Source organism: Sorex araneus, chromosome 11 (genome assembly GCF_027595985.1).
Source record: "Sorex araneus isolate mSorAra2 chromosome 11, mSorAra2.pri, whole genome shotgun sequence".
In the NCBI taxonomy this organism is placed as follows: domain Eukaryota; kingdom Metazoa; phylum Chordata; class Mammalia; order Eulipotyphla; family Soricidae; genus Sorex; species Sorex araneus.
In genome coordinates this window covers 4,640,120-4,657,043 of record NC_073312.1, presented here as the reverse complement: position 1 = coordinate 4,657,043, position 16,924 = coordinate 4,640,120, and the positions used below count along the sequence as shown (strand labels likewise).

The 16,924-nt window shown below is 68.8% G+C and overlaps 2 protein-coding genes across 3 annotated transcripts in view; one reads left to right on the top strand and one right to left on the bottom strand.

Moving 5' to 3' along the window:
• Positions 1 to 10,657, top strand: part of LHPP (phospholysine phosphohistidine inorganic pyrophosphate phosphatase) — a 29,184-nt gene extending 18,527 nt beyond the window's left edge. The window contains exons 6-7 of the mRNA XM_055118847.1: positions 1,756 to 1,847; positions 10,426 to 10,657. Coding sequence (XP_054974822.1) covers positions 1,756 to 1,847; positions 10,426 to 10,522 — 189 coding nt within the window. The 3' untranslated portion in view covers positions 10,523 to 10,657. The remainder of the gene's footprint in view (positions 1 to 1,755; positions 1,848 to 10,425) is intronic.
• Positions 10,658 to 11,626: 969 nt separating this feature from the next.
• FAM53B (family with sequence similarity 53 member B) overlaps positions 11,627 to 16,924 on the bottom strand; it is a 38,676-nt gene continuing 33,378 nt past the window's right edge. For both annotated transcript variants that reach the window (XM_055118846.1, XM_055118845.1), the window contains exon 5: positions 11,627 to 12,872. In XM_055118846.1, coding sequence (XP_054974821.1) covers positions 12,540 to 12,872 — 333 coding nt within the window. In that variant the 3' untranslated portion in view covers positions 11,627 to 12,539. The remainder of the gene's footprint in view (positions 12,873 to 16,924) is intronic.

Sequence of the window (16,924 nt, the reverse complement as noted above, 5' to 3'; positions counted from 1 at the left end):
TGGCGATGCACAGGGGTTACTCCTGGCTCTTCACTCAGGAATTACCCCTGGCGGTGCTCAGGGGACCATATGGGATGCTGGGATTAGAACCCGGGTCGGCCGCGTGCAAGGCAAACGCCCTACCCGCTGTGCTATCGCTCCAGCCCCAGAACCCCCGAGACTTTAGGCACTCCGGGAAAGTTCCAGGGCCGCGGCCGTGCTCCCCCCACCCCTGAGCACTGTGGACTCGGGGCTCCGCTGAGCCTGGGGCCCTGCCTGCACCCAGAACCGGCTCGCAGGGCTGCGGCTCTGCTCCGGCGCTCTGCAGCCCGCCTCACCCCTGCCGCTCGGGGACGCGGAGCCCAGGCTGACAGGTGGGGCGTTTTATTTCCCCCGACAGCGCCCTCTTGACCTCTATCTTCTTGCCAATGATTTTTTAAATCCTAAATGATTCGGCAATAATTGCTCCTCCTTGCCTGGTTATTGCCCTTCACCGACAGTAAATGCGTGCGCTCCCCTGGGGCCCGCAGCCGCTTGGTATGCGGAGCAAACGCCGCCAGACGGCCTCGCCGCGGCCGCCACCGGCCCTTCATGCAGAACCACAGCTGCTGTCCTTCCCCGGCCCGGTCTTGGGCTGCCCGACCCTGTCCCACCGCGACCCCGATTCCCGGCGGGGTGGGGGTGATGCACATACATGGCTATGCACACAAAACACACATACACACGCCTGTGCAGACACACCTACACACACAGACCTGTGCACTTACACACCTGCACACATAAAACACATGCGCACATCCGTGTACACACAGAACACACAAACAGCACACCTGTGCACACAACACAAGTGCACCTACTCATACATGCACAAACCTGTGTACACACAAAACACCTTTGCATGTGCACACATACACACCTGTACACACATGCGCACACATATGTGCATGCACACAATTTTCTTTTCCCTGGAGCTTGGAATGAATGCCACATGATCTCATGGGGGCCGGGGGACCCATTTCATGTCCAAGGAACCTTCTAGCAAAATGGCCTCAGAGCCCTTGGTGCCCACGGATGGGGTCTGGGTTGGAACCTGGGAATGTTCCAAAGCTAACGGTTTCAGGGTCACCGAACGAGCAAAAGTAAAGCTTGTGGGGCTGGAGCGATAGCACAGCGGGGAGGGCATTTGCCTTGCACGCGGCCGGCCCGGGTTCGATTCCCAGCATCCCATATGGTCCCCTGAGCACCGCCAGGGGTAATTCCTGAGTGCAGAGCCAGGAGTAACCCCTGAGCATCGCTGGGTGCGACCCAAAAAGCAAAAAAAAAGTAAAGCTTGTTGGGGCTCATGGCCAGCACCCGCCACGGGCCCACGGGCACTGTGCCACTCAGGGGCACCCGGCAGCTGGGGGCTGGAGGGTCAGTGCATGGCCAGCGTGCTCTCTGTCCAGTGCACCCCCTTTGGGGTACCCCTCATGCCTCAGATACAAGCTGCAAACTTCACCTCCTCCAGGAAGCCTCACCTCCTTCGCGTCCCCAGTGAGCACCCAAGAGTGAGCATCCGTGTGCACAGCCCCCGATGGCAGCCACACCCGGCAGTGCTCAGGGCTTGTTCCTGGCTCTGCACTCAGGGATCACTCCTGGTGGGCTCGGGGAACCGTGTGTGGTGCCAGGGATGGAACCCGGGTCGGCCGCGTGCCAGGCAGGTGCCCTCCCCGCTGTGCCGTCGCTCCAGCCCGTCATGCCTCTATTCCTCACGGGTCCCACCGTTGCTCCTGCCAGGCCGTCATGATCGGAGACGACATCGTGGGCGACGTGGGCGGTGCCCAGCGCTGCGGCATGCGGGCCCTGCAGGTGCGCACGGGCAAGTTCAGGTGAGCCAGGCACGGCGGGTCCTGGGCGCGGGCAACCCCACGGCCCAGCCCTGTGGGGACACGGGGCGGGCGCCCGCTGTCCTGCCGGAGCACAGACCCGGGCTGGGGAGATGCCAGGCCTGCGGGCGTGCTGGCTGGCGCGGGGGCTCCTGGCCGTGGGGACGCGGCCTCGGGACCCTCTGGCCGCACCGTCTGCGTCGTCCCGGGCTGCCGTGCTTGGTGCCGGCGGGCCTGGCTGGCATGCGGCTGGGGTCCAGCGCTGCCCGCCGAGCCGTCTGCCCCCACCCGACCCCCTCTCCTGGCCAGGGCCGGGGTCGGAGGTCTGGACGTGGGTGGGGGCGAGCAGGAAGTGGCTGCGCCAGGAAGCCCCCGGGTGGTCCGGAGACCCCGTGCCTGCTCCCCGGCTCCCAGCGCTGTTGGTCCCAGCGGGGAGATGCCCCCAGGCTCGGTCCTCCACGCGGGGCAGCCCGGCCCTCGTCCTCCCCCGCACCCCGAGTGTACCCCGAGTGGCCTGACCTGGGCCTGGCTCAGTGTCCTGGGGGTGACGCCCCCTCCTGGCACCTGCTTGTGTGGGCCCAGGAGGTGTGGCCGGTGCTGCTGCTGGTTCTGGGGGCCCTGGGCTGACTCCCTTGAGGCACCCCCCCGGGCTGGCCAGTCCCCTGTGGGCAGGCGGGTCTGGGCACGCGTTGCCCGATCACGCGGGTCCTTTTGCAGACACGGGCCGTGTGGGTGGCCACTTCCCTTTGTCCAGGCCCGAGCAGAGTCCGGCCACGGCACCTGGCGCCTGGGCCTTGGCCCTCCTGGGCTGCGGGTTCTGCGGACGGAAGTTCACTTTGGGGCGTGGGAGAGGACGCACCCCTCCCGAGGTCTCTTCGTGGGGGCCCTGCCGGGGTCACGGAGGTCACAGCCCAGTCTGACCTCGGAAACGCCAGGCCCCGCCCTTGGTGCCCCTGTGCTCTGCGGGTGCCCCCCTGGAACGTTCTAGCAGGTTCCTCCGTTGGTCGCGGGGCCTGCACTGCCCTTTGCTCCCTGCAGATGGCACCCTCGGCGCGTGGCCTGACCCGGGCCTGCAGGAGTGGGGCGCGGCCAGCCAGGGTCTGGGGGCCCAGTCTGGCTTTAGCTGAGTTCAGGGCAGAGGGGGCGGGGACTGGGGGGAGGCCTGGAAAGGGCGAGGCCGGGGGTCCCGAGGCACCTTAGGGTGGCCCCAGGGTCATTTCTGGGCTGCAGATAGGCTGGCAGGGGGCCTGGCACCACCTGACCCCAGTCACCCCCACACTGAGTCCCGAGGGTCCTAAGGGCCTCAGACACACCCACCGCCCCGGCTCCTCCCTGGCGCCGCCCCCGCCCCTGTCCCAGCCCCTGCCTGCTGACTGCCCCGTCCTTCCTGCAGCTCCCGGGCTCGGCCGGGTCCTGCAGCCTGGCTGGGGGCGACCCCCAGGGGCCTGCCCTAAGGGGCAGAGGGAGCAGGCCTGGGGCCCTGTGAGCGCCCTCCCCTCCCCTCCCCTGCCCTGCCCTGCCCCGGGGCCTCCCGGCAGGCCAGTGCTTCCTAGGGCCCCTCAGCTTTCAGAACCCCGGCCCGAGGGCTGCTCTGTGCGCCCTGCGCTGGGGGTTTAATTGGGGCGTAATTGGGATCCATATGCCTGCTAGGGTAATTACAATTACGCACCTAATATAATCCATACATCAACGGGCTCGCAGCTAATTAAGGCGCCGTAATGAGCACTGGCCGGAACCCTCGCGCTCGCCGCGTCCCCCCCAGCAGCCCGCCCTGTGGGTCTCCCCGCAGCCCCCAGTGGGCGCCTGTCGGGGTGGGGGGAGCCCCGGGGGACAGAGCCGGGAGGGGCCTGGGGGCCCGCCTGGGTCTCCCCGCCTCACGCCTGGCCACCCTGGGCCCTCCTCGCTGCCCAGGGCTCCCGGACCCCTTGGCCGCCCGTCCTGACCAGGGTCCCCTGGGGTGCTCCCCTTAGAGCCCGAGGTGCTCCCCCCGGACTGGTTCTGGCTGCCCCTCCCCCACCTGCATCCGTGAGGGAGGGGCAGGGCCCAGCCTCTGGGGGGAGACGCCGGCACACCCGCTCGGTGCTCGGCCCGGGTTGGGGGCAGAACCAGGCGCAGAGGGCTGGGTGGCGGGTGTGAGTCTGTCCTTCCCCGCCCTGGTGGGCCGTGCACGCTCTCTCACCGGAGAGTGGGCCACAGCACCCAGCTGGCGGGGGGTCCTGGGCACGGGGCTGCCCGCAGGCCGGGAGGGGCCGTTGGGCTCCTGCACCGGGAGCCCAGGCTGAGGTGCCGAGTCGGGGGTCCCTGGCAGAGGCTGGCGGTCTGGTGGGCGAGGCTCCCTGGATCTTCCCACGCCTGGAAGGAGGGTGCGAGCTGCCCGCCTGGGGGCGCGGGGGGCCCTTCCCTGCAGGGGCAGCTGAGGGGCGCGTCTCCCACCCTCCGCTGGGCGCAGGACCATGCCCAGCCTCTCGCAGCCTGCCCCGCTGACCCTGGGGTGCTTGACCCCCCAGGCTGGTCATTCAGAGCGAGAGGAAGCTTCACCCTGGCAGCCCCCTGGGTGCAGGTATGACTCCGGTTGGTGTCGCACTGCCGTCCCGTTGCTCATAGATCTGCTCGAGCGGGCACCAGTAACGTCTCCATTGTGAGACTTGTTGTTACTGTGTTTGGCATATCGAATACACCACGGGGAGCTTGCCAGGCTCTACCATGTGGGTGGGATACTCTTGGTAGCTTGCCGGGTTCCGAGAGGGACAGAGGAATCGAACCCAGATCAGCCGCGTGCAAGGCAAACACCCTCCCCGCTGTGCTATCACTCTGGTTTGCTGGTTGGTGTAGTATATAAATTATGCCACCGTGGGTGCATGTTGGTATTTGTGTGTGTTATGTTCACCGTGTGTGCATGTGTGTCTGTTGTGTGTCCGCGCGCGCGCGCGTGTGTGTGTGTGTGTGTGTGTGTGTGTGACCCTGGGGATCGAAGTGCCATGCTGGGCGACGTCCCTGCCTCTTCCCTGCTGCACGTTTCCCTGCTGATACACGTGTGGGCCTGCCCGGCTGCGTGCTCCGGCCAGCCCTGCCCTGGGCTCTTCACTGACGTGGCTGCAGCTCTCAGTCCCTCGGCCAAGAGGGAACCAGGCTGGCACCCGCGCTGGCCTGCTCGCTGCTCTGTCCAGCCCAGACCCAATGCGGCATGGTCACTTGGGAACGCAGGGAGAGCGGGCACAGGGATGGGGAGCGGCGGCCCCGCAGGGAGGCTCCACGTGAGGACATTTGGGGGCCCTCGGTGCTGTCTCGGGTACACGGCGTGGACACACTCCACACGAGGTGGGCGGTGCTCGCCTGGTCTGGTGCCCATCCCCCATCCCTCCGAGTCCCGCTGGGAGTGACCCCTGGGCACAGTCGGGTGTGGCTCCGTCACCACAGTGCACGCGACCGTGGCCGGGGGCTTCCCCTCCCGTGTCCGAGGACCCTGCCCGCGGTGTGTGGCCAGACCCAGGCCCAGCGTGTCTGCAAGGCACTCGGGGCTGAGGCCCTCTTGCGCCTGGACTGCTGGACAGCCCTGTCGCGTCCAGAGCCATTTGCAGCTACTGGGCCTGCCCAGACACCCCAGCTGCCCTCCTGGGGACGGGCTCAGAGACATGGCTGGACTCTGCCCACGGCCGGATGCAGCTGGAAGGACGCCCCAGGGACCCCCGAGGGCGAGGCCTCTGCATCTGCCCACAGGCGGCCAGGGCATTCGGTGGTGTGTGTGTATGTGTGTGTGATGTGTGCGTGCTCGAGTGCCAGGGCCTGCGGTGGTGTGTGCGTGTGTGTGTGTGTGTTTGTGTGTGTGTGTGTGGTGTGTGTGTGCGTGTGGTGTGTGTGTGTGCGTGTGCGAGTGCTGTGTCCGTGAGTCTACTATGAGGGGCTTGTCCAGTGCCTGCATGCACACGAACATTGTGCACACGTATGAATGCCTACATGAATGTGAGCGCGAGGGTGCTTGCGTATATACATGTATGTGCACATGTATGCATTACGCGAACACATATGAGTGGTGCATACACAGTGGCGAATGTGTGGGAGCACTGTATGTGAAAGTGCATGTTTGCACGTGTGTATGTACATGTGTGTATGTGTGCGTGTATCTGCTTGTGAGTGTGTGTGACTGCACCCCTGTGCCTGTGTGTGCATGCTCAGCCCTGCCGGGCCTGACTCCAGCAAGGGGGGCCGTGAGGGTGGGGTCCGGCCTGTGCAGGCCCCCTGCCCTCAGAGGCAGCCCCCTCTGGAGCAGAAGCCCCCTCACTCGCCCTGCCCCTTCTCCAGGGAAATGTGCCCCTGACACATGTGTCTGGCTCAGTATGGAACCTTCTGGAAAGACTGGTAGGGGAAGATCGGGCAGAAGCCCTGGGCCAGCCCTCACACCTCCCCACGACTCCGCTTGTTTCTCCTCCGCAGTCTCGGGCGTGCGGGGGGGTCTCGGCGGGGGGCTGCGAGGCCCCCTGCAGGCGCGCCCCGCCACGGGCTCTGGGGAGGCTGTGTGGGGGACGACAGACGCTCGTCTCTCTCGGCCCTTCCAGTGGGAGCTGAGGCGCCTCAGCACGGGAGGCCCGAGACCTGAATACAGACACAGCCTGGGCCAGGCCTGGGCCCCCCGAGACCCGCCCGCACCTCCACACGGGAGAGGAAGGACGGGCCCGAGAGTCGGGCGTGTCCGGAGGAGACAGGGGCTGTGGGCTGACTCTGGGCCTCGGCCGCTGCCCTCACAGCCCGGGGCCCAGCGGGCTCTGGAGAGACCAGGCCGGTCCTTCCCCACGGCCCTGGGCGGGTGGTGGCACCACGCCAGGCCTGGAATTTTAGGAGTTTCCTGGTGCTGGTTCGTGGCACCGGCTCGGACGTGGCTCAGTGTGGCTTTTGGAAGTCTCGGAATTGGGGAGTGGGCGGGGGTGACCCTGCTCGGGGTGGCCGGGGCAGCTGGGGAGGTGGCAGGCTGCACCCGGAAGCTGGCAGGGCCTGGTGACCCAGGTGGGCGCATGTGTGAATGTGTGTGCACGCGTGTGTGCATGTGTCTGTATGTGTGTGTCATCCATTGCATGTACGTGTGTGTGCGCACGTGTGCATTATACACGTGCATGTGTGTACTTGTGCACATGGTCACGCTTGTACACGTGAGGGGGGAAATGGGCTTCCCGCCCTTAGGACTCTAACGAGGCAAGGGGTGGCGCACCCCGCTACCCAGGGAGGCCCGAGGACTGGGCCTGAAGCGGCCACTAGGTCCTGGGCAGTGTCCCCCGCCTGGCCAGCAGGTGGCGCACTCTCCAGCTTCTGCTGGGGCCAGACCCGGGCCGGGCTGGGGCAGGGCCTGTCTCCATCCGAGAGCCCAGGCTGCGGCCATGGCAGCCCCGGGGCCCCCAGCTCTGCCCACGCAGCACCCCAGGGCCCCCCACCCCCGTGCCTTTGGTGCCTCTGGGCCCCTCCGCAGAGTGTACAGCACGCGGGGCGGGGCCGAGTCCTCTCCCGGAGCAGGAGGCTGAGGTTTGGGGTCACCTCGGGCCAGCCCCATGCGCAGAGCTCTGGCCCCCGGGTGGTCTCCTGCTCGGGGCCGAGACCGTGTCCCAGGGACGTGGGAGCCCGAGGGTCACAGTGGGGTATGCGTCTCCCCCCCGCCCCCGGCCTGCCAAGGGCCTGCCCCCGCATCGTCCCTGTGTGCCCGCAGGCCTGTCCACTCAGGCCGGGCTGGGCAGCGCCAGGGCCCCCCGGAGTCTGGGGGAAGCAGCGCCCCCCCCTCGCCTGGGCTCATGCCTGGCGGGAGCGGGACTAGGGGTGCCCACCACCAGGGGCCGTGTCCGGGCCCCGCCTGCAGCCGTCCAGAGGTAGCCCAGCCTGCCTCCTGTGCCCGGGGACTCCCGGGAGGCCCCGAGCCGGCCAGCAGGGAGGGAGCCGCTCCGAGACGTCACTGAGGCCTCATCAGCCGTCACTTCTTTTTTTTTTTTTGGTCACACCCGGCGATGCTCAGGGGTCACTCCTGGCTCTGCACTCAGGAATTAGTCCTGGCGGTGCTCAGGGGACCATATGGGATGCTGGGAATCGAACCCGGGTCGGTCTCGTGCAAGGCAAACGCCCTCCCCGCTGTGCTATCGCTCCAGCCCAGCCGTCACTTCTGACACGGCTCCTGGGGCAGGCCGGGGTGGACAGTGCTCAGGGTGCCTCTGTGGGGAGCCGGGATGGAACCCACGCCCTGCCCGCTGTTCTGGCGCTCTGGTCCCCCACACAGAAAGTCTTGGCGAGGCGGCCTGGGCCGGGCCAGGGTCGCCCAGACGTGGGGCATGACCACCGACCACGGGGCTCAGGTGACCACCCTCTGGGGGCACCTCGGGGGCCAGGGACCCCCCGGCCCTCTCCTCGCCTCCCTCACACGTGTGACCCGCCCAGGGCGGCGTTCGCTCTCTGCTCCCGCAGGCCCCCTGTGGCTGGCATGGTGCTTGGCGCAGACCCGGGGGTCCCGGGCCCCCCCCCCCGTGCCTGCTCGCGGGCTCTGAATGGGCTCCTTATGCCTCGGCCGCCAGTGGCGGGCAGGGCTGGGCCTCCCGGAGCTGCCAAACCCAGTTGTTTGACTTGGTGTCCGCTGGCCAAGGCCTTTCAGGAAAGCTCCCTCGGCATGGAGGGCCGCGGGGTTCAGGCCCGCTCTCGCCGACCGGGGCGGTGCCCAAGGGGCTGTGGGTGGGCTCTGAGCCGCGGGCTGGGGTGGGGCGGCCCCCCAGCACCCTCTGGCCTGTGAGGTCTGCAGAGGCGAGCTGAGCCCGCCCTCATGTGCACACACCATGGCCGCACACTGCATGCCGAGCCACGGGGCCAGGCAGGGGGAAGGGGCCCCCTGTTGCATAGCACCTGGCTGAGTGGGGCCCCCCGACCAGAGTACACACACTCACACTCACAGGCACACACAGACACAGACACACACCGCACACAGACACACAGACAGGCACGCACACAAAGACACACAGCACACACAGACACAGGCACACACAGACCATACTTACAGACACACCACACAGGCCGACTCACAGGCACACACAGCACACACAGACACACACAGACAGACACAGGCACTCAGAGCACACACACTCAGACACAGGTACACACAGAGACAGACACACAGGCATACACAACACACATACACTCGGGGCACCGGGGCATTTGAAGAGGGGCCGGAGGCCAGGTCAGCTTAGGGGTCCTGAGGTGCTCTGAGGAGAAGCTGGGGGGCTTCCTGGAGGAGGCACCTGCTTTGAAGTCTGAGTCCCAGGGGCTCTCCACCGAGTCACTGACCTCTCCAGGGGCCTGGCGCACAGGCATGTGGGCGGGCACCCGGCCAGGTGCCTGGCTGTGCCCCGGAGATGCCAGCACAGGGTGGGGTGGCCGCAGCGCTGCCCGCCCACTGCCAGGCCCCCTGGTTGCTGGGCAGCAGCAGAAGCAGCTGGAGTGGGGGTGCGGGGAGGCGCCGCCCGCTCTCCTGACCAGGTGCACTGACCGCGCCTCGCCCCCTCGGGGCCCGCCCGCCCGCGTCCTCTGCACGGCGGCTGCGGTGGAACCTGCAGAGACCCCGCCCGGGCAGGCCCGTGTGTGGCTGTGACTGTGTGTGTGTGTGTGTGTGTGTGTGTGTGTGATTATGAGAACGAGTGTGTGCGGTTGTACATGTGGTTTTGAGTGTGTCTGTGGTTGTGACTGTATAACTGTGACTGTGTGGTTGTGTGAATGTGTGACTGTGAGGATGAGTGTGTGTGTGTAGTTGTGTATGTGGTTGTGCGACTGTGGGGGTGAGTGTGTATGTGCGTAGGTGTGGTTGTGTGTTTGTGCCAATCCTGGTGGAAACTTGGCCCATCTCCCGCGCCCGAGGGTGCTGGGTGCCCGCTCCAGAGCTGCCCCCACCCTCCCGGCCACTGGCCAGCGCGTGTCACAGGGCACACGGCAGGACACGGGCCAGCAGACTCCGGGCACAGTGCGCGGTGTGATGACAGGCCACGTGCTGAGGCAGATGCGCTGACCGACACACATGCTGACCGGCCCAGGCCAGCTTCGCGGGCCGAGTCCCCAAGTGTCCACAGGATGCCCTGGGGCAGGCAGGGACCAGCCACGCCCACAAGGGCCGTGACCCCGGGCGTCAGCGGGACGGGGGTCCGCTGGCGCTGGGACGGCTGCCAGAGCCGGGCCCTGAGCTGCCCAGGGCGCGGGGTGGGGGGGGTGCGGGGCTGGACCCAAGGCCCAGGCCGGCCCTGCTGCCCTTCCGGGAGCGCGAGTCCTCGATGGGAGGGTCCCGCGACAGCCCCTCACCCTGACGCCACCTGGACGTGGCTGCCCGGCCGGCCAGCTCTGGGGTGCGGCCACTCTCCTGGGGGGCTCTGCCCCCGGCCCCCCGCCTCTGGGTGACCCGGACACTCGGGAACGAGGGTGGCGGGCACCCACTCCCCACGTGTCGCCCCCAGCCCAGGGTCACTCCTGGGGACGCCCCACAGCGGGCGGCCGCCCTGGGGAGGAGGGGGGAGGTGAGGTGCCCCCAGCATGGCTTCAGGGTCTCGTGGGGTCCCCGACTGACCACTGGTCTCGCCCCCAGGCCCAGCGACGAGCAGCACCCGGAGGTGAAGGCCGACGGCCACGTGGACAACCTGGCGGAGGCCGTGGACCTGCTGCTGGAGCACGCGGCCCGCTGAGCCCCCGCACCCCCTCCCGCGGGCGGACCCGGCTCCCGGGACAGCCAGTGGCCTCGAGGGGAGCGAGGTCGCCCCCCAACCCCCAGCCCCGGGGGCCGGCTGCGAGGCTAATAAAGGCTCGGGTGCCGACTCGGACTGGGCTGTGGGCCCGTGGGGGCGGGCAGGCTGCCCCTGGGGGGCGGGGACCCCCCCTGCCCTTGTCCCGGCCCCAGGACCCACCTGCAGGATTCCAGTGCCCGAGACGGGAGGCGCGTCCGGGGCCCCCCTCCCCGTCCTGTCCCGTGGGGGCGGCCGAGCGTGTGACTCCCGCAGGGCGGGGGCTGGGGTGCAGGACGCCAGCTACCCCCATCTTCCGCTGAGGGTCCCCACGGCACAGGCCCTGGGCCGAGCACGGCCACCAGATGAACCCCAGTTCCCCTGGACACACCTGTCCACTGCCCCCCGCCCCGTGTCCAGCAGGAAGGGAGCGAGGTGGCCACAGGGGGGCAGGAAAGGGAAGGGTCTATGGGGCGTCCCGTGACACCCGGGTTCTGGGGCAGGACTGGCAGTGTCCTGTCCAGTGGGGCCCCTTTGCCCCCCCCAGTGTCACAGGAGAGCCCCCCAGCCCGGCACAGGGACCCAGGGGTGCAGGCCAGCCCGGGCTCACGGCCAGCTGGGCTCAGGGTCCGTCACCAGCGGTGACAATCCCGAGAACAGTTGCCGATGGCTGGGCGTACCAGCGGCTTCCCTGCCCAGGCTGCGGGAAGGAGCGACTCGCGACCTGCCAGGGCATCAGGGATGCCGCTGTGGACCGAGCCGGCGGGTGTGGCCGGAAACACGGAGGGTCCCTGCCCTGCACAGCCCCGGGGACGCCCCCAGCCCCGCAGAGCCTCTTGGAAACTAGACCCACTTGGAAACTTCGGTTTTCTTTGTAACGTGGACTTTATTTTTCTGTGTAAAAATTCACAAAACTCCCCTGCTACAAACTTCTGGTGAAAAGTAAGGCTTTCTGAGACCGGCGCCCGCACAGGACACCCCTCCCGGGGGCCGGGCCCCCACCCCGGGGAGTAAGGCAAAGGGTTGGCAGGAATGTAAACGGGGTGGGGGAGGAGGGGGGAAGGGGCCGAGGCTTCTGCAGCCCCCAGCACCTCTGCCTGTCCTCGGGGCCCCGACAAAAGTGAGGCTCCTTTGGCGGGGTCTGCCCTGCCGGTGGGTGCGCCCCCCACTCCGGGCTGGCGGGGGGAGGGGTACGGGAGGTTCTGCTTCTGGGGGCGCCCCAGGGCTTCCCTCGCCAGTGCTGGGCCTTCCTGAGCAGAGGGCGGCCTGTGGTATGTGCCCTCCTTCGTGGCAAGGTCAAGGCCGTGGGGGCCGCAGGCGAGCGCCTCGTCCCCCCTCCCCCAGCGTCCGGCTCGGAGCCCTGTGCCTTTGGGGGAAGTCCTGAGGTGCCCCCGCCCCAGACAGGGGCCCGGCCCAGGGTCTGGGGCTGGGAGCAGCACTTTGGGGCAGCCTCTCGGGGTGGCAGAAGCCCAAACCTATGCCAGTGTGTGCCCGGTGGGGTCCCCGCAGATGGCGCTGTGCCCGGGTTCAGGCCAGCAGGGCCCAACAGTGAGCCAGACCCACCCGCCAGCCCTCCGGGCCAACCCCAAGGGCCGTGAGCACTGCAAAGGCCGCCCTAGGCCCACCCCCGGCACAGCGGCCCCAGGGGACAGTGGGGGCTGCTCTGGGGCCAGCAGGTGACCCCACGTGGGCGAGATGGCCTCTGGCCCGGTGTGGGGCACTGCCCGTGCCGTTAAGGCCGGCGGTTCTGGGGTCACTAGAAGCGGGGGGTGGGGGGGGTGAAGGCACAGGGTCAGTGAGTGACCTGAGCAGGAGGCTGAGGGGCCGCACGCCCCGACGGAGCCCCACCGGGCTCAGCCGATCAGCTTTGCGTGCCTGCCGGGGTCGGTGTCCCCGCGCCCGGGCCCCTGCAGTGCTGGTGAGGGTGGGGTGGCCCGAGGCGCAGGCCGGCCGGCATCCTCCCGCCGGCGCCCCGGGCCCCTCAGTTCTGCTCGATCTGCTCAATGTCCAGCTCGCCGTCCAGGGAACAGGGGCTGCCCCCTGTGGCCGCGCGGTCCCGCCAGGCCGTGGCCGTCTCCCACCTCTGGCCACAGCCATCGTCCAGGGGGCCGCCGTCCGCCTCCTCCCAGCACAGCTCCTCCCGGCAGGCCAGGGGGTCGTCGAAGGACGGGGGCGGCGGCTCGGGGACCGGGGTCCCGGCTGGGGTCCTGCCCCCGGGGCCCGAGGCCGAGAGCAAAGCGGTCCAGGCCCGGGGGCCACCGACGTCCACACCCGCCGCTCCCAGGCTGCTGAGGCTGCTGAACGTCTGGCAGTTCTGCGGGAGAGGGGGGGGGGGTCAGTGCGTGCCTCGACCTCCGGGTGGCCCCACCCCAGACCCTGTACCCGGGGGCCCCCAGAAAGGCAGATCCCGCCCCCCTGGGCAGTCCTGGAGGCCTGAGAGCTGCGTGCAGAGGCAGGGTCAAGCCCACACTGCCCCCAGCCCACCCCGACTCGGGGATGAGCCGTACCTACGCCCCCACCCCAGCACGACAGCACGACACAGACTGGGGGTCTGCGTCCCCCCCCCCGGCACGCACTCCAGCTCTGGGAAGCAGTGATCACAGCAAGGGGCCCGCACGGACCCCCCTGTGCCCCAGAATGCCACGGGATTTCAGAGCGCCAAAAACTTACTCCTGGCACCAAGCTGGGCTTCTGGAGCTGGTGCCCGGTGGACAAAGGGGGAGGGGTCCCTGGGGTCCCAGCCCCACCCCGCCCCACCTGGGCTCCTCGAGCACGAAACGTCGGCATTTGCCTCCGCCGAGGGACGGGAAGGAGGCTAATGCCACGCGGTGTGGGAAAGGACACCGTGACCCGAGTCGGGGATGCGTGTCACACACACAGCCGGGGGAGGGCTGGGGAGGGGGTCCCGGAAGACGGGCTCCTCGCTCCCGCCACGGTCACCCACACTGGCTTCCTGCAAACGAGGCCCGTCCCGGGGGGGCTATCAGTGGGGGCACGTGGGTGTCGCTGAGGAAGGCCCGAGGATCTTGAGGCATGGGAGCGGCTGACCCCACTGAGGCAGCGGGGACGGGTGTCCTGGGGGGGTGCATGCGCACGCGAGTTTGGGGCCCTTTTCCGCCACCCAAGACCCCACGTGGCCAACACAGAGACGGGGTCCGAGTGTCACAGTCGGGACTTCCTCCCCGCGTGGGAAGAGGATTCCCTCCGCCCACACCACGTGATCAGTGAGGGCGGGCAGACGCGGCGGAAACAGCAGGCAGATTTATCTGCCCCACAGGCCCCAGCTCGGAAAATTCCAGAAGCCAGCAGTTCCCCAGGCAGTGGCCAGAGCACCCCGCACCCCAAGCAGGGGGCCAGGAGCCCCCGCCTCACTCCCCCGCCCCTCTCGAGGCCACTGCAGGCTTCGGCCACGCAACGAACCGGGCCGGCCGGTCCTGTTCTGGGCATCCTAGAAGCTGGCCAGCATGTGCCTCACCCCGGGTCCTGCTTCCCACAGGGCACACGGGGCGTGTCCACCTCCAGGACCAGAGACCCGCTGTCCCCAGCGCCCCAGAGCAAGCTGACCGGTGCGCCCTCCCCCCGCGACCCCGCTGAACGCCCTTTGGGGGCCTCTGGGGGTGGATTTCCTGCTGCCCCGGGGCACAGGGGGAGCCCAGCGCCCGCAGGCATGTCTCGGGGTGCCGGCGACCCCAGGACCCCCGGACGCGGCACGGCAGGGCCCAGGGTGGGTGTCCCCGGCCAGGAAGCCCGGGGCCGAGAGGCGGCGGCCAGCGGGCTCCACCAGCATGTCCCGGCATGCCCGGGCAGGGCCGGTGGCCGCGGCCGTGCCTGCTGGCAGCGGGGGTGGGAGGACATTCCTGGGCGCCCCGCCCGTAGCAAGAGCAAGTGGTGGGGACAAGCCTCAGGCTGGCACCCGCGCTTCCGGGATCCGCGGGGCGGGGCGGGGCGGCCGCTGAGGGGGCGTGGCCAGTGGTGGGAGGGGCGGCGCCTGCGTGGGCGGGGCCGGGGCGGGGCCACGCCGGCGCAGGCCCCGGCAGGGCACCCTGCGGACGCGGCGCACCCTAGCTCTGGGCCCGTCTCCAGCACCAGGGGCCCTGCTCCTCGCCGCGCGGACGCCCGGGTGCCGGATGGCGGCCCGGGAGAGGCGATCTCCCCACCAGGCCCAGGGAGGCGCTGCGAGTCGGGTCTGAACGTGCAACGCTGGTGCCAGGAGGCGGTTCCCAGCCCCCAGTCCCCACGGAAACCCAAGCCGGACCGTGGGTGGGGCCAGACACCGGCCGGGGCCAGTCACCGGCCCTCCAGGGCCCGGTGTGGTCGGTTCCCTCACACACGTGGGCAGACACGTGTCTGCACGTCACACAGGCACGCACTGGTGCTCACACTTCAGACACGGGCATGCTACAACACGCATGGGTCAGCACACCCCACACGCCTGCACTTCCTACTTACATGCTCGTGTCACATGCACACGCGGGCCCACCCCACGTGCCACACCTCATTTGCACACACAGGCACATGCTTCGTATCAAACACATGCTCACAAGCACAGTGCTCACGACCACTCACATGAATGCACACATAACTACTCATACATGTATGCACACAGGCGTGCCCACATCACACATGCATGCACTCCCATGTCCACACATCACTGACACATGCCTGCACACATGTGTGCCCAGAGGCAGCTGAGAAGAGCCAGCGGCACCCCCTCCTGTGGGAACGAGCTGGAGGGCCACCACTGCCCACCTCGTGGCCGGAGGCTCTGAGGCAGAGCTGGCCGAGGCTGGGGCGGTGGGGGGAGGGTGCCCAGAGACAGGTGTTGGGGGGAGGGCACGAGGCCTGCAGGTGCAGACAATGGGGCAAGGCCCAGAACACAGGGTGGAGGCAGATGGAAAAGGAAGTGGGTGTGGGCACAGATGCCAACAGGAAATCGGCGTGTGCCGATGCAGATGGGAGCCCCCAGGCCCCCCCAGCCTCCTGCCCCTGCAAGCACCGGGCACCCCAGCTCCTGGGGGGGCAGGAAGCTCCCCGGCTCTGGGCCACGGTTGAAAATCAGCCGGGTTGGAGGGCAGAAGGCGGGCAGGGTGCCAACTGCTCCCCAGTGGGGTGCCGGAACCCTGGGCCTCGAGGAGGGAGAGCTCAGTGGGCTCTGCAGGAAAACACCCACCAGCCCTGCCTGGGCCGGGCCAGCCCGAGCGGAGGGGCCGCGTGCAGGCCGCAGTGACCTCGGCTCCCCCCGGCAAGCCTGCTCCCGGGACGAGCAACACACAGGCCTCGAGCCACGGACCAGGCCCGTGTCACCAAGGGACAGCGCAGTGTCACCAAGGGGCCCTGGAGCGGGGCACTGGGGCCAGGGTGCAGCAGCGCGAGGGGGGCGGGCGCCACAGCGGGCCCGGGGGGGTCACCAGCCAAGGTCAGCTGGCGCAAGCCTGGGGCCCTGCAAACACACGTGTGAGGCCTGGACTCAGGTCCCGCAGACTGAGACGTGGGGCCCGGGGGCCCCTGCGCCCCTCTAAGGCCGGGCGACACCCCCTCCCCCATCAGACAGACACCAACACACGGGCCCCTGCGGACGCCTGCCCCCCGCCCCCACTGTTCGGGGCCAAGAGGGGTGCGGCGGAGGGCAGGGGGCACAGTCCAGCGCCCGCGGCCTCGAGTGGGGCAGCTCCTCCGCCCCCATCAGGGCATGCGGGGTGCGGCCTCACCTCTGCGGGAAGGGGTGTGTCCAGGACCCCCGAGCCCGGCTGCACACCCCAGCCCTGCGACCTGGACACCAGGTTGGGCCCCGTCTGTGAGGACAAAAAGCCCGTGGGCCTGAGGGCAAGTGCCCAGGACGCAGCACTTCTGGACGCAGTGCGGGGGGTCCTAGCCACTGCACCCCCACCCCCACCCCTGCTCCTGCCCGCCCGGCCAGCACCCCGCACCCAGAGAGCCCCAGAGACACACTGGCGGCCAGACACGGCCCCTCCAGGATGTGAAGGGGGGAGGGGGGCAGGCTGAGTCTGGGGAACCTTCTGGCACCCCAGTCGGGCAGGGCGGTGTGGGCGCTCAGGGCGAGTCGCAGGAGGGGGCACCGCTGAGCGGGGGACACGGGCTCCCCCGGCACCACTGCCCCGAAAGGAGACGGCGTGGGGGACACTGTGGAAACCCCCAGCCCGTGAGGGGGACACGCCTCGCCTTCTCCGGAGTAAACCGAGTCAGCAGCCCGCCCTCACCACAGCCAGCCCGGGGTCACACGCCGAGGGCAGGACCCGTGTCCGCCCAGAGTCCCCACGAGTCCCGCCCGGCCGCACAGGAGCAGAACTTGGCCGTCACCGTGTGTCACTTTCCTCTTTCCTGTCCCCCCCCTGCCCGGGACTTCAG